General features: G+C 48.4%; 1 protein-coding gene across 8 annotated transcripts in view; it reads right to left on the bottom strand.

The window, feature by feature from the left end:
* PTH1R (parathyroid hormone 1 receptor) overlaps positions 1 to 21,894 on the bottom strand; it is a 94,342-nt gene that overhangs the window by 20,266 nt on the left and 52,182 nt on the right. For all 8 annotated transcript variants that reach the window (XM_038755740.1, XM_038755742.1, XM_038755741.1 and 5 more), the window contains exons 3-5: positions 19,904 to 20,009; positions 390 to 500; positions 51 to 169 (exon numbers count right to left, since the gene is read on the bottom strand). In XM_038755740.1, coding sequence (XP_038611668.1) covers positions 51 to 169; positions 390 to 500; positions 19,904 to 20,009 — 336 coding nt within the window. The remainder of the gene's footprint in view (positions 1 to 50; positions 170 to 389; positions 501 to 19,903; positions 20,010 to 21,894) is intronic.

Below are 21,894 nucleotides of genomic sequence, written 5' to 3'. Positions count from 1 at the left end.
TGCGGGGGTCTCTGCTCGGTGGGGGCCGGCCGGGGTCAGAGGTCACCTACCCGTTCTTTGGTCTCGTTGGTGAGAAACTTGAGGCATTCGCTGTAGTTGGCCCATGCCCTGTTGTTGCCAGCCACTAATTCCCAGCTGCCGTTCAGGTCACATCGCCGATAGGCCTGGCCTGGAGACACGACGGGTGCAGGGGGCCTGTCTTGGACGCCCCCCAGACCCTCTGCCCCTTCCTTTCCCCTCCCAGCGCCCCCCATAACCACCCAATCCGCCCTCCCAACCCTTCTCCTCCGGGACGCCTGCCAGGGGCCGGTGGTCTTCATCCCCTCCGGCCTCCTCCGCCTCCTGTCATTCCCAAAGTGGGAATGGGTAGGGGGGCACTGGACGTGTACCTTTGTGGTTGAAATCGTAGATGTACTCGGGGCAGGGCACGGATACCACCTTGCCAGGCACGCCCTCCGGCCAGCATACGAGATTGTCCCACTCCGGTGGGCAGAAGCCATCTGAATTGGGGGCAGACACCCAAACAATCAATCAATCGTATTTAGTGAGCGCTTACTGTGGGCAGAGCACTGTATGGGAAGTACAAGTTGAATGATAATAATAATAATAGCATTTATTAAGCACTTACTGTGTGCAAAGCACTGTTCTAAGCGCTGGGGAGGTTACAAGGTGATCAGGTTGTCCCACGGGGGGCTCACAGTCTTCATCCCCATTTGACAGATCAATCAATCAATCAATCGTATTTATGGAGCGCTTACTGTGTGCAGAGCACTGTACTAAGCGCTTGGGAAGTACAAGTTGGCAACATATAGAGACAGATGAGGTCACTGAGGCCCAGAGAAGTGAAGTGACTTGCCCAAAGTCCCACAGCTGGCAATTGGCAGAGACGGGATTCGAACCCATGACCTCTGACTCCAAAGCCCGGGCTCTTTCCACTGAGCCACGCTGCTTCTCACACCCAAACACACACACAGGTGTCAGTGGATGTATTCATTCATTTCATTCAATCGTATTTATTGATTGCTTCCTGTGTGCAGAGCACTGGACTAAGCGCTTGGGAAGTACAAGTTGGCAACATAGAGAGACGGTCCCTACCCAACATTCGTTCATTCATTCAATCGTATTTATTGAGCGCTTACTGTGTGCAGAGCACTGGACAAAGCGCTTGGGAAGCACAAGTTGACAACACATAGAGACGGTCAATCAATCAATCGTATTTATTGAGCGCTTACTGTGTGTGGAGCACTGGGCTAAGCGCTTGGGAAGTCCAAGTTGGCAACATATAGAGATGGTCCCTACCCAACAGTGGGCTCACAGTCTAGAAATGGTATTAATAATATTTGGAATCTGTGCTTTCATTTATTATGATGTCCTTCATTTATTTTCTACTTATTCTGATGACCTGACACCTGTCCACATGTTTTGTTTTGTCTGTCTCGCCCTTCTAGACTGTGAGCCCATTGTTGGGTAGGGACCGTCTCTAGATGTTGCCAACTTGGACTTCCCAAGCGCTTAGTACACTGCTCTGCAAACAGTAAGTGCTCAATAAATACGATTGGATGAATGAATGAATGAATGAATAATAACAATGATGGCATTTGTTAAGCTCTTGCTATGTGCCAAGCACTGTTCTAAGCGCTGGAGGGGACACAAGGTGATCAGGTTGTCCCACGTGGGGCTCACAGTCTTCATCCCCATTTTCCAGATGAGGGAACTGAGGCCCAGAGAAGTGAAGTGACTCACCCAAAGTCACCCAGCTGACGAGTGGCGGAGGTGGGATTCGAACTCATGACCTCTGACTCCCAAGTCCGAGCTCTTTCCACTGAGCCACACTACTCAGGGGGCAAACTGGCAGCTGGAGGCTGGAAAGCCCCTCTGCCTTCTTATTAGAGAAGCAGCGTGGCTCAGTGGAAAGAGCCCGGGCTTTGGAGTCAGAAGTCACGGGTTCAAATCCCGGCTCTGCCAATTGCCAGCTGTGTGACTTTGGGTAAGTCACTTCACTTCTCTGGGCCTCAGCTCCCTCATCTGGAAAATGGGGATGAAGACTGTGAGCCCCCCGTGGGACAACCTGATCACCTTGGAACCTCCCCAGCGCTTAGAACGGTGCTTTGCACATAGTAAGCGCTTCGTGGCCCAGTGGAAAGAGCCCGGGCTTTGGAGTTTGAAGTCATGGGTTCAAATCCCGGCTCTGCCACTCGTCAGCTGTGTGACTTCACTTCTCTGGGCCTCAGTTCCCTCATCTGTAAAATGGGGATGAAGACTGTGAGCCCCCCATGGGACAACCTGATCACCTTGTAGCCTCCCCAGCACTTAGAACGGTGCTTGGCACATAGTAAGCGCTTCATAAATGCCATCATTATTATTATTATTATTTCTTTTCACCAGGCCCGTGTGGGTTGGCTGGCGGGTAGGACTCCTCCGCCTCCCTCCTCCACCTTGGGGTGGGGAGGCCCAACCGATGGGCCGGACTCGGACTCCGCTCGGGGGTCCCCGTTTTACGTCTGGACGTCCAGGGGGGACCGGAGAGGGCCGGAGGTCACACAGCGGCAGGGCGTCTGGCCTCCAGCTTTCGTGCCCAGGCTGGGGGTCCCTCCGCCGCTGCCCCCCATCCACAGGGGGAATCTGGAGAGTGGGAGGGAGCGGTGCCCAGCCCCCCCCGCACTACCCACTGGTCCTCCCTGCCAACGCTGCAGGCCGCGACCAAGGATCCTGGACGTGTCTCTGCGGTCAGCAGCCATCCCGCGGCCTCCAAAACCGGGCCTGCTCTCCGTGAAGGCGCCTCTGTCCCTCCCCGGGCCTGTTAGGCTTGGCTCGTCCTTCCGGGGGGCGTCCACCCACCAGCCCCCTGCCACCCACCCCCTCACCCTCCCTGCCACCCGACGGGGGCCTGCGCCCCGCGGTTCAGTGGAAATGGCAACAGGCCCAGGGGTGGGCCGGGGGCCGCCAAGCCAGGGGTCGGGGGAGGAGAGGCGACAGGAGGGGCGAGGGTGGGGGGCAGTGGAAAGCCAACCCTCCCGCCCGGCGGCAACGTGGGCATGGATGTGGCTCCCACAGGAATCTGCTTTCCATCTCCCTCTCCCTTGCAGTAGGTTTGCTTGGGTTTGGAGGTTTCTCGCCCTCTGTTTTTTTATTCACATTTTTCCAGTTTCCCTTCATTCATTCATTCATTCAATCGTATTTATTGAGCGCTTACTGGGGGCAGACCACTGGACTAAGCGCTTGGGAAGTCCAAGCTGGCAACATATAGAGACGGTCCCTACCCATCTCCCTCTCCCTTGCAGTGGGTTTGCTTGGGTTTGGAGGTTTCTCGGCCTCTGTTTTTTTATTCACTTTTTTCTAGTTTCCCTTCATTCATTCATTCATTCATTCATTCATTCAATCGTATTTATTGAGCGCTTACTGTGTGCAGACCACTGGACTAAGCGCTTGGGAAGTCCAAGCTGGCAACAGATAGAGACGGTCCCTACCCATCTCCCTCTCCCTTGCAGTAGGTTTGCTTGGGTTTGGAGGTTTCTCAGCCTCTGTTTTTTTATTCACTTTTTTCTAGTTTCCCCTCATTCATTCATTCATTCACTCATTCAATCGTATTTATTGAGCGCTTACTGTGTGCAGACCACTGGACTAAGCGCTTGGGAAGTCCAAGCTGGCAACAGATAGAGACGGTCCCTACCCATCTCCCTCTCCCTTGCAGTGGGTTTGCTTGGGTTTGGAGGTTTCTCAGCCTCTGTTTTTTTATTCACGTTTTTCCGGTTTCCCTTCATTCATTCATTCATTCATTCGTATTTATTGAGCGCTTACTGTTTGCAGAGCACTGGACTAAGCGCTTGGGAAGTCCAAGCTGGCAACATATAGAGACGGTCCCTACCCATCTCCCTCTCCCTTGCAGTAGGTTTGCTTGGGTTTGGAGGTTTCTCGCCCTCTGTTTTTTTATTCACATTTTCCCAGTTTCCCTTAATTCATTCATTCATTCATGCAATCGTATTTATTGAGCGCTTACTGGGTGCAGACCACTGGACTAAGCGCTTGGGAAGTCCAAGCTGGTAACATATAGAGACGGTCCCTACCCATCTCCCTCTCCCTTGTAGTAGGTTTGCTTGGGTTTGGAGGTTTCTCAGCCTCTGTTTTTTTATTCACTATTTTCTAGTTTCCCTTCATTCATTCATTCATTCATTCATTCATTCATTCATTCATTCAATCGTATTTATTGAGCGCTTACTGGGTGCAGTCCACTGGACTAAGCACTTGGGAAGTCCAAGCTGGCAACATATAGAGACGGTCCCTACCCATCTCCCTCTCCCTTGCAGTGGGTTTGCTTGGGTTTGGAGGTTTCTCAGCCTGTTTTTTTATTCACGTTTTTCTAGTTTCCCTTCATTCATTCATTCATTCATTCATTCATTCATTCATTCAATCAATCGTATTTATTAAGCGCTTACTGTGTGCAGACCACTGGACTAAGCGCTTGGGAAGTCCAAGCTGGCAACATATAGAGACGGTCCCTACCCATCTCCCTCTCCCTTGCAGTGGGTTTGCTTGGGTTTGGAGGTTTCTCGGCCTCTGTTTTTTTATTCACATTTTTCCACTTTCCCTTCATTCATTCATTCATTCATTCGTATTTATTGAGCGCTTACTGTGTGCAGACCACTGTACTAAGCGCTTGGGAAGTCCAAGCTGGCAACATATGGAGACGGTCCCTACTCATCTCCCTCTCCCTTGCAGTGGGTTTGCTTGGGTTTGGAGGTTTCTCAGCCTCTGTTTTTTTATTCACGTTTTTCCGGTTTCCCTTCATTCATTCATTCATTCATTCGTATTTATTGAGCGCTTACTGTTTGCAGACCACTGGACTAAGCGCTTGGGAAGTCCAAGCTGGCAACATATAGAGACGGTCCCTACCCATCTCCCTCTCCCTTGCAGTAGGTTTGCTTGGGTTTGGAGGTTTCTTGCCCTCTGTTTTTTTATTCACATTTTTCCAGTTTCCCTTAATTCATTCATTCATTCATTCAATCGTATTTATTGAGCGCTTACTGTGTGCAGACCACTGTACTAAGCGTTTGGGAAGTCCAAGCTGGCAACATATAGAGACGGTCCCTACCCATCTTCCTCTCCCTTGCAGTAGGTTTGCTTGGGTTTGGAGGTTTCTCAGCCTCTGTTTTTTTATTAGCATTTTTCCAGTTTCCCTTCATTCATTCATTCATTCATTCAATCGTATTTATTGAGCGCTTACTGTGTGCAGAGCACTGGACTAAGCGGTCCCAACCCAACAGTGGGCTCACAGTCTAGAAAAGTTTTTCCCTCCCGGCCCAGGGTTTGCTTCAGAGGTTAGGCGGAAGAAGCAGAGAAGCAGCGTGGCTCAGTGGAAAGAGCCCGGGTTTTGGAGTCCGAGGTCATGGGTTCAAATCCCGGCTCCGCCACTCATCTGCTGTGTGACTTTGGGCAAGTCACTTCACTTCCCTGGGCCTCAGTTCCCTCATCTGTAAAATGGGGATGAAGACTGTGAGCCACCCGTGGGACAACCTGATCACCTTGTACCCACCCCAGCGCTTAAAACAGTGCTTTGCACATAGTAAGCGCTTAATAAATGACATTACTATTAAGTCACTTCTCTGGGCCTCAGTTACTTCTTCTGTAAAATGGGGATGAAGACTGTGAGCCTCTTGTGGGACAACCTGATCACCTTGTACCCACCCCAGCGCTTAAAACAGTGCTTTGCACATAGTAAGCGCTTAACAAATGCCATCATCATCATCATTATTATTATTATAACTGTATCCCCTCCCCTGCGGAGGCCTGGTAACAATGCCTCCCGTCCCTCCCACCCCACCCAGATCCCCCCGCCCCTGGCCCATTGATAATATAATAATTGTGGTATTTGTTAGATGCTTACACTGTACCAGACGCTGTACTAAGCACAAGGATGGATCCAAGCAAATCGGGTTGGACCGTGGGGCTCACGGTCTCCATCCCCATTTGACAGATGAAGGAACTGAGGCCCAGAGGAGTTAAGTGACTCGCCCAAGCTCACCCAGCAGATCAGTGGCAGAGCCGGGATTAGAACCCACGACTTCTAATCTAGCAGCGTGGCTCAGTGGAAAGAGCCCGGGCTTTGGAGTCAGAGGTCATGGGTTCAAATCCCGGCTCCGCCACTTGTCAGCTATGTGACTTTGGGCCAGTCACTTCACTTCTCTGGGCCTCAGTTCCCTCATCTGGAAAATGAGGATGAAGACCGTGAGCTCCTACCGTGGTACAACCTTGTAACCTCCCCAGCGCTTAGAACAGTGCTTTGCACATAGTAAGCGCTTAATAAATGCCATCATTATTATTATTAGAGGTTTGGCAGGGAGCCCCCTGGACCCACAAGTCTTCACCCCGTCCACCCCACGGGACCGTCCGAGGTTACGTGAGTCAGTGGGGCCGGCCCCACTCGGGTTGAACCTGCAAAGACCCTTCCTCCAGTCTAACCTCCATCCCGCCCGCTGCGGCCCCCCCCAACAACTCGACCCGCTGCGTAGGCCGGAGAAACGACGTAGGCCCAGAGTAGCTAGGTGACCCGGGGGCGGCCTTCTTCTAGACTGTGAGCCCACTGTTGGGTAGGGACCGTCTCTCTATGTTGCCAACATGGACTTCCCAAGCGCTTAGTACAGTGCTCTGCACACAGTAAGCGCTCAATAAATACGGTTGATTGATTGATTGGGCGAGCCGAGGGCAAACATCCCTATGGGAAGCCAAAGCCAGGCCCGAGGTGTTGATTTAGGCAGAGGAGGTGGAAGGGGGGACTGGACTGGCTTGGCCGGGCGACGGCAGGAGTGGGCTGGATAATAATAATGATGGCATTTGTTAAGCGCTTACTTCATTCATTCAATCGTATTTATTGAGCGCTTACTGTGTGCAGAGCACTGGACTAAGCGCTTGGGAAGTACAAGTTGGCAACATAGAGAGACGGTCCCGACCCAACAGTGGGCTCACAGTCATTTTAAACGCTGGGGGTGGATACAAGTGATCAGGGTGTCCCCTGCGGGGCTCACGGTCTTCATCCCCATTTTCCAGATGAGGTCACTGAGGCTCGGAGAAGTGAAGCGACTCGCCCAAGGTCACGCAGCAGATATGGGGTGGAGCCGGAATTCGAACCCACGGCTGAGGTCAGCCTGGAGGAGGAGGACGACGACAAGGACAACCGGGGCCAGAATCCAGAGGTCGTCTCGTCCATTCCTCTATATCAATCAATCAATTGTATTTATTGAGCGCTTACTGTGTGCAGAGCACTGGACTAAGCGCTTGGGAAGTACAAGTTGGCAACATATAGAGACAGTCCCTACCCAACAGTGGGCTCACAGTCTAAAAGGGTTACCAACTTGTACTTCCCAAGCGCTTAGTACAGTGCTCTGCACACAGTAAGTGCTCAATAAATATGATTGAATAAATTATTATTATTATTATTAATAATGGCATTTGTTAAGCACTTACTAAGTGCAAAGCACTGTTCGAAGCGCTGGGGGGGATACAAGGTGATCAGGTTGTCCCACGGGGGGGGCTCACGGTCTTCACCCCCATTTTACAGATGAGGGAACTGAGGCTCAGAGAAGTGAAGTGACTCTCCCAAGGTCACACAGCAGACATATGGGGGAGCCGGGATTAGAACCCACGACCTCCAACTCCCAAGCCCAGGCTCTTTCCACTGAGCCACGCTGCTTGACAGCCCCCCGTGGGACAGGGACTGTGTCCAACCTGATTCGCTTGTATCCGCCTCGGCGCTTAGTGCAGTGCCTGGCACATAGTAAGCACTTAGCAAATATTATTATTATTGTTTTCCACCCCTTCCCCTGGCCATGGTCCCACCCCCGTCCTGGCAGGGAGGGGGCAACCGAAGGAGGGGTCAGGAGGAGGGAAGCAGTGTGGCCTAGTGCGTAGAGCCCGGGGTTGGGAGTCGGAGGTTGTGGGTTCAAATCCCGGCTCCGCCACTCGTCTGCTGTGTGACTTTAGGCGAGTCACTTGACTTCTCTGTGCCTCAGTTCCCTCATCTGGAAAATGGGGATGAAGACCGTGAGCCCCACGGGGGACAACCTGATCACCTTGGATCTATCCCAGCGCTTAGAACAGTGCTTGGCACATAGTAAGCGCTTAACAAATGCCTGTCATCATCATCATCGTTAGAGTCGTTTCTGATTCATAGCGACTTTATGGACTCCAGCTATGGAGTCTTCTTGATAAACAGTGCCCGGTACATACTAAGCGCTTAATAAATACCACTATTTTTATTATCCTCTTGAGAGAAGCAGGGTGGCTTTGTGGAAAGAGCCCGGGCTTGGGAGTCGGAGGTCGTGGGTTCTAATCCCGGCTCCACCACTTAACAGCTGTGTGACCTCGGGCCGGTCACTTCCCTTCTCCTTGCCTCAGTTACCCCACCTGTAAAATGGGGTTGAAGACCGTGAACCCCGTGAAGGACAGGGACTGTGTCTGACCAGATTAACTAGCACTTAATACAGTGTGAGGTATTCTATTTGTTTTATTTTGTTAATATGTTTGGTTTTGTTCTCTGTCTCCCCTTCTAGACTGTGAGCCCGCTGTTGGGTAGGGACTGTCTCTGTATGTTCCCAACTTGGACTTCCCAAGCGCTTAGCACAGTGCTCTGCACACAGTAAGCGCTCAATAAATACGATTGACTGATTGATTGATTGCTCTGCAAACAGTAAGCGCTCAATAAATACGATTGATTGATTGATTGATTGATTGCTCTGCACACAGTAAGCTCTCAATAAATACCATTGATTGATTGATTGATTAATAAATACCACAATTATTGCTATTTTCCCAATCTTCCAGCCCGGGATGCCTTCAGACTCCGGGTGCGGAAGCTGATTCTCTGTATATATGTATATATATATATATATATATATATACATATATATGTGTGTATATATGTATATGTATATATGTATATGTATATATATGTATATATGTTTGTACATATTTATTACTCTATTTATTTATTTATTTATTTTACTTGTACATATCTAGTCTATTTATTTTATTTTGTTAGTATGTTTGGTTTTGTTCTCTGTCTCCCCCTTTTAGACTGTGAGCCCACTGTTGGGTAGGGACCGTCTCTAGATGTTGCCAATTTGTACTTCCCAAGCGCTTAGTCCAGTGCTCTGCACACAATAAGCGCTCAATAAATACGACTGATGATGATGATGATTCTCTGGGTAGCTGCCATCCCCCCAGTTTGTGGGGGTCTCCTACACCCCAAGCCCGAATCCCAGAGGCCCCTGGAAGGCGTGAAGACGGGGGGAACCGGGGCCTTGTGTCAGAGACAGATGTGTAGGCGGGGGAGCCTCGGTCTTCCCATCTGTGTTTGTCCCGAACACGCCTAGCAACACATATGTTCCCGGGGCCGCCCGCTCCCCGCCAACTTCGCAGGCCAGATGGCCGCCACGAAGCCCACGTGGCAAGACCCGTGTGTGCCCAGGCGGGCCTGGGCCTTTTAGACTGTGAGCCCACTGTTGGGTAGGGACTGTCTCTCTATGTTGCCAACTTGTACTTCCCAAGCGCTTAGTACAGTGCTCTGCACACTGTAAGCGCTCAATCAATACGATTGATTGATTGATTGATCAGTCGCAGGACGACACGCGGGGGGATGCGGGGTTCTGATCTTGCGCCCGTCCAACCCTTCCCCTGCTGGACGAGGGTTCCCCAAGGGAAAAATAGTAATAATAACAACAATAATAGCATTTATTAAACACTTACTACGAGTTGGGCCCTGTACTAAGGCGCTGGGGTATCAGCTACCTCATCTGTAAAATGGGGATTAAGACTGTGAGTCCCCCATGGGACAACCTGATCAATCAGTCGTATTTATTGAGAGCTTACTGTGTGCAGAACACTGTACTAAGCGCTTGGGAAGTACAAGTTGGCAACATATAGAGACAGTCCCTACTCAACAGTGGGCTCACAGTCTAGAACTTGATCACCTAGTAACCTCCCCAGCGCTTAATAAATGCTATTATTATTGTTATTATTATTATTATACTAGCAAATCGGGTTGGACGCGGTCCCTGTCCCCCGAGGGGCTCCCAGTCTTCATCCCCATTTTCCAGATGAGGTCACTGAGGCCTGGAGAAGTGAAGTGATTCGCCCAAGGTCACCCGGCAGACGAGCGGCGGAGCCGGGATGAGAACCCATGACCTTCTGGCACCCAGGCCCGGGCTCTAGCCATTACGCCGCACTGCTTCTCAAAAGCAGCGTGGCTCAGTGGATAGAGCTCGGGCTTTGGAGTCAGAGGTCATGGGTTCGAATCCCGGCTCTGCCAATTCTCAGCTGTGTGACTCTGGGCAAGTCACTTCACTTCTCTGTGCCTCAGTTCCCTCATCTGTAAAATGGGGATTAATACTGTGAGCCCTACGTGGGACAACCTGATTACCTTGTAGCCTCCCCAGTGCTTAGAACAGTGCTTTTCACGTAGTAAGCGCTTAATAAATACCATGATGATGATGATGATGATGAAAAACTAAGGGATGTCCCATCCTTCTGCCTAAGCCAATCAGTCGATCGTATTTATTGAGCGCTTACTGTGTGCAGAGCACTGTACTGAGCTCTTGGGAGAGGACGATTAGACACACATTCCCTGCCTTGACTTGCCCTCCTCCTCTCTCTCTCTTCTGTAAAATGGGAATGAATCATAATAATAATAATGGCATTTATTAAGCGCTTACTTTGTGCAAAGCACTGCTCTAAGCACTGGGGAAGTTACAAGGTGATCAGGTTGTCCCACGGGCGGCTCACAGTCTTCATCCCCATTTTACAGATGAGGGAACTGAGGCCCAGAGAAGTTAAGTGACTCGCCCAAAGTCACACAGCTGACAACTGGCAGAGGCAGGATTCGAACCCATGACCTCTGACTCCAAAGCCCGGGCTCTTTCCGTTGATCCACGTGATGAAGTCTGTGAGCCCCACGTGGGACAATCTGATGACCTTGTATCTCCCCCAGCGCTTAGAACAGTGCTTGGCACATAGCGCTTAACAAATACTATTATTATTATTGTTATTATTATTATTATTATTATGGGTCTCCTCTTCTTTTGGCTTTTCCCCTTTAAGCACTTGATAGTCCCCCCACCCTCAGCCCCACAGTACTTATCTCCATATACAGAAGCAGCATGGCTCAATAGAAAGAGCCTGGGCTTTGGAGTCAGAGGTCATGGGTTCAAATCCCAGCCAATTGTCAGCTGTGTGACTTTGGGCAATTCACTTCACTTCTCTGGGCCTCAGTTCCCTCATCTGTAAAATGGGGATGAAGACTGTGAGCCCCGCGTGGGACAACCTGATCACCTTGTAACCTCCCCAGCGCTTAGAACAGTGCTTTGCACATAGTAAGCGTTTCATAAATGCCATCACTATTATTATTATTATACAGAATTTATTAATCTATATTAACATCTGTCTCTCCCCCACTAGACTGTCAGCTCATTGAGGGCAGGTAACATATCTACAGACTCTGTTGCATTGCAATAATAATTGTGGTATTTAATAATGGTATTTGTTAAGCATTTACTATGTGTCAAGCACTGTTCTAAGCTCTGGGGTGGATACAAGGTCATCAGTTTGTCCCACGTGGGGCACCCAGTCTTCATCCCCATTTTACAGATGAGGTCACTGAGGCCCAGTGAAGTGACTCGCCCAAAGTCACCCAGCTGACAAGTGGCAGAGCCAAGATTAGAACCCGCAACCTCCGACTCCCAAGCCCGGGCTCTTTCCACCGAGCCACGCCGCTTCCCTATTTGCTAAGCACTTCCTCCGTGCCAGGCGCTGTACTAAGCGCCGGGGTGGATGCAAGCAAATCGGCCTGGACAGAGTCCCTGTCCCACACAGGGGCTCCCGGCCTTCGTCCCCATTCTCCAGAGGAGGGAACTGAGGCCTGCACAGCCGAGGAGAGGCAGAGTCAGGATTGGAACCCAGGTCCTCCTGGTTCCCAGGCCTGGGCTCTGCCCGCTAGGCCGCGATGCTGCTTCTATATGTTGCCAACTTGTATTTCCCAAGCGCTTAGTACAGTGCTCTGCACCCAGTAAGCGCTCAATAAATACGATGGATTGATTGATTGATTCCCGGGAAGGAATCCGTCTGCTTCGACCAGCTCGTCACGACCCTCGGAAAGGTCATTACCGGCTCTCTTTCCTCCTGCCCCATCCTTAATATCATTACCGGGATGGGGATAATCACATTGCGCTTCCGTCCCCTTCCCCCACTCCTTCCTGAACCTGGAAAATAGGGCAGCGACAACGGTGGGTGGCCGGGAGAGAGGTGGGAAGTGTCACATCCAGCGCTTAGTACAGTGCCTGCCACGCAGTAAGTGCTTAACAAACACCATCATCAATAAAATAACAATAATAACGATGGCATTTATTAAGCGCTTACTATGTGCAGAGCACCTTTCTAAGCGCTGGGGAGGATACAAGGTGATCAGGTTGTCCCACGGGGGGCTCCCGGCCTTAACCCCCATTTTACAGATGAAGGAACTGAGGCCCAGAGAAGTGAAGTGACTGTCCCAAAGTCACACAGTTGACAATAAGAAGAATGATGATGACATTTGTTAAGCAATTACTATGTGCGAAGCACTGTTCTAAGCGCTGGGATGGATACAAGGTGATCAGGCTATCCCACGGGGGGCTCCCAGCCCTAACCCCCATTTTACAGATGAGGGAACTGAGGCCCAGAGAAGTGAAGTGACTGGCCCAAAGTCACACAGTTGACAATAAGAATAATGATGATGACATTTGTTAAGCAATTACTATGTGCAAAGCACTGTTCTAAGCGCTGGAATAGATACAAGGTGATCAGGCTGTCTCACGTGGGGCTCCCAGTCTTCATCCCCATTTTACAGATGAGGGAACTGAGGCCCAGAGAAGTGAAGTGGCTGGCCCAAAGTCACACAGTTGACAATAAGAATAATAATAATGATGACATTTGTTAAGCAATTACTATGTGCAAAGCACTGTTCTAAGCGCTGGGATAGATACAAGGTGATCAGGCTGTCTCACGTGGGGCTCCCAGTTTTCAACCCCACTTTACAGATGAGGGAACTGAGGCCCAGAGAAGTTAAGTGAGTGGCCCAAAGTCACACAGTTGACAATAAGAAGAATGATGATGACATTTAAGCAATTACTATGTGCGAAGCACTGTTCTAAGCGCAGGGGAGGTTACAAGGTGATCAGGTTGTCCCACGGGAGGCTCACAGTCTTAGCCCCCATTTCACAGATGAGGCAACTGAGGCCCAGACAAGTGAAGTGACTTGCCCAAAGTCACACAGCTGACAAACTGGCAGAACCGGGATTATTATTATTATTATCCCGACTAATTTAGCGCTTAGCATTCGTTGATTCGCTTATTAACAGTGCTCCAGTGCTTAGAACAGTGCTTTGCCCATAGTAAGCGCTTAACAAATGCCATCATTAATAATAACAATGATAGCATTTATTAAGCGCTAACTAGGTGCAAAGCACTGTTCTAAGCGCTGGATAGGTTAACAAGGTGATCAGGTTGTCCTACGGGGGGCACACAGTCTTCCTCCCCATTTTACAGATGAGGTCACTGAGGCCCAGAGAAGTAAAGTGACTTGCCCAAAGTCACACAGCTGACAATTGACAGAGCCGGGATTATTATTATTATTATCCCGACTAGTTCAGCATTTAGCCGCCTTACCTCCTTCCCCTCCCCACAACACCTGTATATTCATTCATTCATTCAATCGTATTTATTGAGCGCTTCCTGTGTGCGGAGCACTGTACTAAGCGCTTGGGAAGTACAAGTCGGCAACATCTAGAGACGGTCCCTACCCAACAGAGGGCTCACAGTCTAGAAGGGGAAGACAGACAACAAAACATATTAACAAAATAAAATAAATAGAATAAATAAGTACAAGTAAAATAAATACAGTATATATGTTTGTATGGATCTATTTATTTATTTATTTTACTTGTACATATCTATTCTATTTATTTTATTTTGTTAGTATGTTTGGTTTTGTTCTCTGTCTCCCCCTTTTAGACTGTGAGCCCACTGTTGGGTAGGGACTGTTTCTATATGTTGCCAACTTGGACTTCCCAAGCGCTTAGTACAGTGCTCTGCACACAGTAAGCGCTCAATAAATACGATTGATTGATTGATTATTACTCTATTTTATTTGTACATCTTTATTCTATTGATTTTATTTTGTTAATATGTTTTGTTTGTTTTCTGTCTCCCCCTTCTAGACTGTGAGCCCGCTGTTGGGTAGGTAACCGTCTCTCTATGTTGCTAACTTGGACTTCCCAAGCGCTTAGTCCGGTGCTCTGCACACAGTAAGCGCTCAATAAATACGAGGGAATGAGTGAATGACTGAAACCATGACCTCTGACTCCCAAGCCCGGGCTTTTTCCACTGAGCCCCACTGCTTCTCACATAGTAAGTGCTTTATTTATTTTACTTGTACATTTCTATCCTACTTATTTTATTTTGTTGGTATGTTTGGTTCTGTTCTCTGTCTCCCCCTTTTAGACTGTGAGCCCACTGTTGGGTAGGGACTGTCTCTATGTGATGCCAATTTGTACTTCCCAAGCGCTTTGTACAGTGCTCTGCACATAGTAAGCGCTCAATAAATACGATTGATTGATTGATTGATTAACAAATACCATCATTATTGTGTCAAACACTGGGCTGAGCACTGGGGGTTCCAGCTGGGGCTTTTGGAGGCCCAGTCAATCAATCAATCAATCAATCGTATTTATTGAGCACTTACTGTGTGCAGAGCACTGTACTAAGCGCTTAGGAAGTACAAGTTTGCAACATAGAGAGACAGTCCCTACCCAACAGTGGGCTCACAGTCTAAAAGACTAAAACCAGTCTAAAACCAGACTTGGTTTGGCTCGGCCTCTCGGCCTAGAAATTCCCCTGATCTGGATGGGGAGGGGGGTTTCCCAGTCCCCCCTCTATCCTGAGCCAATTTCCTGTGGCTGCCAGAGCGCGGGGCGTTTAATAAGGTGTTGATTGGGGAGAAGGGGAAGGTAAGGGGGGGCGCCTCCGGAATTGGGTTGGGTTTGGGACATTTTCCCAGTCCCCTACGCAAAGAGAAAGAGGAGTCGCTCAGCTCCCGGCTTTTCCCCTTCCCCCCAACATCCAGACCCAACGTCCCGGGAAAGCCTCCCCCAAAACTTTGTGGCCAACTTGTACTTCCCAAGCGCTTAATACAGTGCTCTGCACACAGTAAGCGCTCAATAAATATGACTGACTGAATGAATGATGTTCATTATGACCGCAGCCTGGTTTCTGCCGGGCCCAGGGCCCGGATGCTTATTTCTGGGGCAGAGAAGGAGGGGTCAGGCAGTGGAGGGAAACTGGGCCTCCAACCAATTAATCAAACATTCATCCATCCGTTCAGTCGTATTTACTGAGCGCTTACTGTGTGGAGAGCACTGGACTAAGCGCTTGGGAGAGGACGACAATAAATGACATATTCCCTGCCGTATTTGTTGAGCGCTTATTGTGCGCAGAGCACTGGACTAAGTGGGAGAGGATGACAATAAACAGACATATTCCCTGCTGTATTTATTGAGCGCTTATTGTGTGCTGAGCACTGGACTAAGCGCTTGGGAGAGGAAGACAAAAAGCAGACATATTCCCTGCTGAATTTACTGAGTGCTTATTGTGTGCAGAGCACTGAACTAAGTGCTTGGGAGAGGATGACAAAAACCAGACGTATTCCCTGCTGAATTTACTGAGTGCTTATTGTGTGCAGAGCACTGGACTAAGCGCTTGGGATAGGATGACAATAAACAGACATATTCCCTGCCGTATTTATTGAGCACTTATTGTGTGCTGAGCACTGGACTAAGCGCTTGGGATAGGATGACAATAAACAGACATATTCCCTGCCATATTTATTGAGGGATTATTGTGTGCTGAGCACTGGACTAAGTGCTTGGGAGAGTAGAATACTAAACAGATATATTCCCTGCTGTATTTATTGAGCACTTATTGGGTGCTGAGCACTGGACTAAGCCCTTGAGAAAGGACGACAATAAACAGACATATTCCCTACCGTATTTATTGAGTGCTTATTGTGTGCTGAGCACTGGACTAAGCGCTTGGGAGAGGATGACAATAAACAGACATATTCCCTGCTGAATTTACTGAGCGCTTATTGTGTGCAGAGCACTGGACTAAGTGCTTGGGAGAGGATGACAATAAACAGACATATTCCCTGCTGAATTTAATGAGCGCTTATTGTGTGCAGAGCACTGGAATAAACGCTTGGGAGGATAGAATACTAAACAGACATATTCCCTGCCGTATTTATTGAGTGCTTATTGTGTGCAGAGCACTGGACTAAGCGCTTGGGAGAGGACGACAATAAACAGACATATTCCCTGCCGTATTTATTGAGCGCTTATTGTGTGCAGAGCACTGGATTAAGTGGGAGAGGATGACAATAAACATACATATTCCCTGCTGAATTTACTGAGTACTTATTGTGTGCAGAGCACTGGACTAAGCGCTTGGGAGAGGACGACAATAAACAGACATATTCCCTGCCGTACTTATTGAGCGCTTATTGTGTGCAGAGCACTGGACTAAGTGGGAGAGGACGACAATAAACAGACATATTCCCTGCCGTATTCATTAAGCGCTTATTGTGTGCAGAGCACTGGACTAAGTGGGAGAGGATGACGATAAACAGACATATTCCCTGCTGTATTTATTGAGCGCTTATTGTGTGCTGAGCACTGAGCTAAGTGCTTGGGCGAGGACAGTGTGGACACGTCCAATGCTTACAATCTAGAGGGACAGGTTTACAGTCTACAATCTGAAAATTTGGGAGTAGATTGGGATGTAGGGATAAAGTGGGGGTGAAGAGAAGCAGCGTGGCTCTCAGTGGAAAGAGCCCGGGCTTTGAAGTCAGAGGTTACGGGTTCAAATCCCGGCCCCGCCAATTGTCAGCTGGGTGACTTTGGGCAAGTCACTTCACTTCTCTGGGCCTCAGTTCCCTCATCTGGAAAATGGGGATGAAGACTGTGAGCCCCCCGAGGGACAACCTGATCACCTTGCAACCTCCCCAGCGCTTAGAACAGTGCTTTGTACACAGTAAGTGCTTAATAAATGCCATTCTTATTATTATTATTATTAAGCGCCCACTGGGGCCCCCAGAAATGCCACAGGGCAGAGCTTCTCCCAGTGGCAGAGCTGGGAGATGGACCATCCACCCCATCCTGGTGGTCGCCCATCATTCAGTCATTCAATCGTATTTATTGAGCGCTTACTGTGTGCAGAGCACTGTACCAACCACCTCCACATCCAACAGAAACTCATCCTCGTCGGCTTTAAGGCCGCCTCCAACCATCTCACCGGGCCTCTCTCTTCCGCCAACCCGGCCCCAAAACTTTGCTCCTCTAATGCCAAACCACTCGTCGGGCCTCTTCCTCATCACCCACATCCCGCCTCCGGCCTGGGACGTCCTCCCACTCCTCAAATTCATTAAATCATATTTACTGAGCGCTTACTGTGTGCAGAGCACTGGACTAAGCGCTTGAAATCCACAGACTATGACTCTCCCCCCTCATCAAAGCCTTATCGAAGGCCTGTCTCCTCCTCCACCAAGAGGCCTTCCCTGACTGCGCCCTCCTTTCCTCTTCTCCCGCTCCCTTCTGCGTCCCCCTGACTGGCTCCCTTTATCCAGCCGCCCCCTTCCCAGCCCCTCACCATTTAATTCACTCATTCAAGCGTATTTATTGAGCGCTTACTGTGTGCAGAGCGCTGCACTAAGCGCTTGGGAAGGACAAATCGGCAACAGATAGAGACGGTCCTTGCCCCCAAATGGGCTCACACTTGATGGTATTTGTTAAGCGCTTACTATGTGCAAAGCACTGTGCTAAGCACTGGGGAGGTTACAAGGTGATCAGGTTGTCCCACGTGGGGCTCAGTCTTCATCCCCCTTTTACAGATGAGGGAACTGAGGCCCAGAGAAGTGAAGGGGCTCAGTGGAAAAAAGCACGGAGCTTTCGAGTTCTGTCAAATGGGGATGAAGACTGTGAGTCCCCCGTGGGACAAACTAATCACCTTGTATCTGCCCCAGCGCTTAGAACAGTACTTTGCACATAGTAAGCGCTTAATAAACGCCATTATTATTATTATTATTAAGTGACTTGCCCAAAGTCACACAGGTGACAATTGGCAGAGCCGGGATTTGAACCCGCGACCTCTGACTCCAAAGCACAAGCTTATTTTTACTAACATCTGTCCCCCCCTCTAGACTGTCAGCTCACTGTGGGCAGAGAATGTGTCTGTTTATTCACCCATTCAATCGTATTTACTGAGCGCTTACTGTGTGCAGAGCACTGTACTAAGCGCTTGGGAAGTACAAGTCGGCAACATATAGAGATGGTCCCTACCTAACAACGGGCTCTGTTCTATTGTACCCTCCCAAACGCTTAGTAATAATGATGGTATTGGTTAAGCTCTTACTGTGTGCCAAGCACTGTTCTGAGCGCTCTGCACACAGAAAGCGCTTAATAGAGAAGCAGCGTGGCTCAGTGGAAAGAGCTCGGGCTTGGGAGCCAGAGGTCATGGGTTCTAATCCCGCCTCCACCGCTTGTCAGCTGGGGGACTTTGGGTGAGTTACTCCGCTTCTCTGGGTCTCAGTTCCCTCATCTGTGAAATGGGGATGAAGACCGCGAGCCCCACGGGGGACAACCTGATCACCTTGCATCCCCCCGCAGCGCGCTCAGAACAGTGCTCCGCACATTCGTTCAATCGTATTTACTGAGCGCTTACCGTGTGCAGAGCGCCGGACTAAGCACATAGTAAGCGCTTAACAAATGCCATCACTATTACCATGATTAATAAATACAATCAACGGATTAATAAATACAATCGACGGATTGACTGGCATGCAGAGATCAATCAATCAATCAATCAATCGTATTTATTGAGCGCTTACTGTGTGCAGAGCACTGGACTAAGCGCTTGGGAAGTCCAAGTTGGCAACATCTAGAGACGGTCCCTACCCAACAGTGGGTTCACAGTCTAAAAGGGGGAGGAAGAGAACAAAACCGAACATACTAACAAAATAAAGTAAGTAGAGTCCATCAATCAATCAGTCGTATTTATTGACCATCTTACCTCCTTCCCTTCCGCACAGCACCTGTATATATGTATATATGGTTGTACATATTTATTGCTCTATTTATTTATTTATTTATTTATTTTACTTGTACATTTCTATCCTATTTATTTTATTTTGTTGGTATGTTTGGTTCCGTTCTCTGTCTCCCCCTTTTAGACCGTGAGCCCACTGTTGGGTAGGGACTGTCTCTATGTGTTGCCAATTTGTACTTCCCAAGCGCTTAGTACAGTGCTCTGCACATAGTAAGCGCTCAATAAATACGATTGATTGATTGATTGAGCGCTTACTGTGTGCGGAGCACTGGACTAAGCGCTTGGGAAGTCCAAGTTGGCAACATATAGAGACGGTCCCGATGCATAGAGACGGTCCCTACCCAACAGCGGGCTCACAGTCTAAAAGGGGGAGACAGAGAACAAAACCAAACATACTAACAAAATAAAATAAATAGGATAGGTATGTACAAGTAAAATAAATAAATAAATAAATAAATAAATAAATAAATAGAGTAATAAATATGTACAAACATATGGTCTGGCCTGCCCTGGTGCATGTGAAGGACTGAGCCCACTGTTGGGTAGGGACCGTCTCTAGATGTTGCCAACTTGGACTTCCCAAGCGCTTAGTACAGTGCTCTGCACACAGTAAGCGCTCAATAAATATGATTGATTGATTGATTGATTGATTGATTGATTGGGCCCCACCCCAGGGGATGCGGGGATGACCTGCCTGCCCCTCCCCATTGCATGCTGGGCTCCGCCTCACCTGGGAAGGGGTACAGCTTGCTGTCCAGGCGTCTCTCACACTTGGCCTGGGCCCTGTTGAGGAGGTAGATCTGTTCCTCCTTCGTAAGGACGTCGTCGGGGTCCACCTGCAAGAGGACGGAGGACCGTCAGGAATGGGGGGCCGTCGGGAAACAACGCTGGGGTCCTCCTCCTGCTCCTTCCCTCTCTTTTTAGGGTACTCCTTAAGCGCTTACTACATGCCAGGCACTGTTCTAAGCGCTGGGGCAGATAATAATAACAAGAATAATGACGATGATGGTATTTGTTAAGCGCTCACTATGTGCACAGCACCGTTCTAAGCGCTGGGGTAGATAATAATAATAACAATAATAATGATGATGATGGTATTTGTTAAGCGCTCACTATGTGCACAGCACTGTTCTAAGCGCCAGGGTAGGTAATAATAACAATAATAATGATGAGGATGGTATTAAGCGCTCATTATGTGCACAGCACCGTTCTAAGCGCCGGGGTAGGTAATAATAACAATAATAATGATGAGGATGGTATTAAGCGCTCACTATGTGCACAGCACCGTTCTAAGCGCTGGGGTAGATAATAATAACAAGAATAATGATGATGATGGTATTTGTTAAGCGCTCACTATGTGCACAGCACCGTTCTAAGCGCTGGGGTAGATAATAATAACAACAATAATGATGATGATGGCGCTCACTATGTGCACAGCACCGTTCTAAGCGCTGGGGTAGATAATAATAACAATAATAATGATGACGATGGTATTTAAGTGCTCACTATGTGCACAACACCGTTCTAAGCGCTGAGGTAGGTAATAATAACAATAATAATGATGATGATGGTATTAAGTGCTCACTATGTGCACAGCACCATTCTAAGCACTGGGGTAGATAATAATAACAATAATGATGATGATGGTATATGTTGAGCTCTCACTATGTGCACAGCACCGTTCTAAGCGCTGGGGTAGGTAATAATAACAATAATAATGATGAAGTTGGTATTTGCTAAGCACTCACTATGTGCACAGCACCGTTCTAAGCGCTGGGGTAGGTAATAATAACAATAATAATGATGATGATGGTATTAAGCACTCACTATATGCACAGCACCGTTCTAAGCGCTGGGGTAGATAATAATAACAAGAATAATGATGGTGATGGCATTTGTTAAGCGCTCACTATGTGCACAGGGCCGTTCTAAGCGCTGGGGTAGACAATAATAACAATAATAATGATGATGATGGTATTTGTTAAGCGCTCACTATGTGCACAGCACCGTTCTAAGCGCCGGGGTAGATAATAATAACAATAATAATGATGATGATGGTATTAAGCGCTCACTATGTGCACAGCACCGTTCTAAGCGCTGGGGTAGATAATAATAACAATAATAATGATGATGATGGTATTTGTAAGAGCTCACTATGTGTACAGCACCGTTCTAAGCGCTGGGGTTGGTAATAATAACAATAATAATGATGATGATGGTATTAAGCACTCACTATATGCACAGCACCGTTCTAAGCGCTGGGGTAGATAATAATAACAAGAATAATGATGGTGATGGCATTTGTTAAGCGCTCACTATGTGCACAGCGCCATTCTAAGCGCTGGGGTAGACAATAATAACAATAATAATGATGATGATGGTATTTGTTAAACGCTCACTATGTGCACAGAACCGTTCTAAGCGCTGGGGTAGATAATAATAACAACAATAATGATGATGATGGCGCTCACTATGTGCACAGCACCGTTCTAAGCGCTGGGGTAGATAATAATAACAATAATAATGATAATGATGGTATTTGTTAAGCGCTCACTATGTGCACAGCACCGTTCTAAGCGCTATGGGAAGGTAATAATAACAATAATAATGATGATGATGGTATTAAGCGCTCACTATATGCACAGCACCGTTCTAAGCGCCGGGGTAGATAATAGTAACAATAATAATGATGATGATGGTAATTGTTAAGCGCTCACTATG

The sequence above is a fragment of the Tachyglossus aculeatus genome, chromosome 13 (genome assembly GCF_015852505.1).
Source record: "Tachyglossus aculeatus isolate mTacAcu1 chromosome 13, mTacAcu1.pri, whole genome shotgun sequence".
NCBI classification, from domain to species: domain Eukaryota; kingdom Metazoa; phylum Chordata; class Mammalia; order Monotremata; family Tachyglossidae; genus Tachyglossus; species Tachyglossus aculeatus.
Note: the sequence above shows the minus strand (reverse complement) of the source record. Positions and strands in the feature narration are given on the sequence as shown.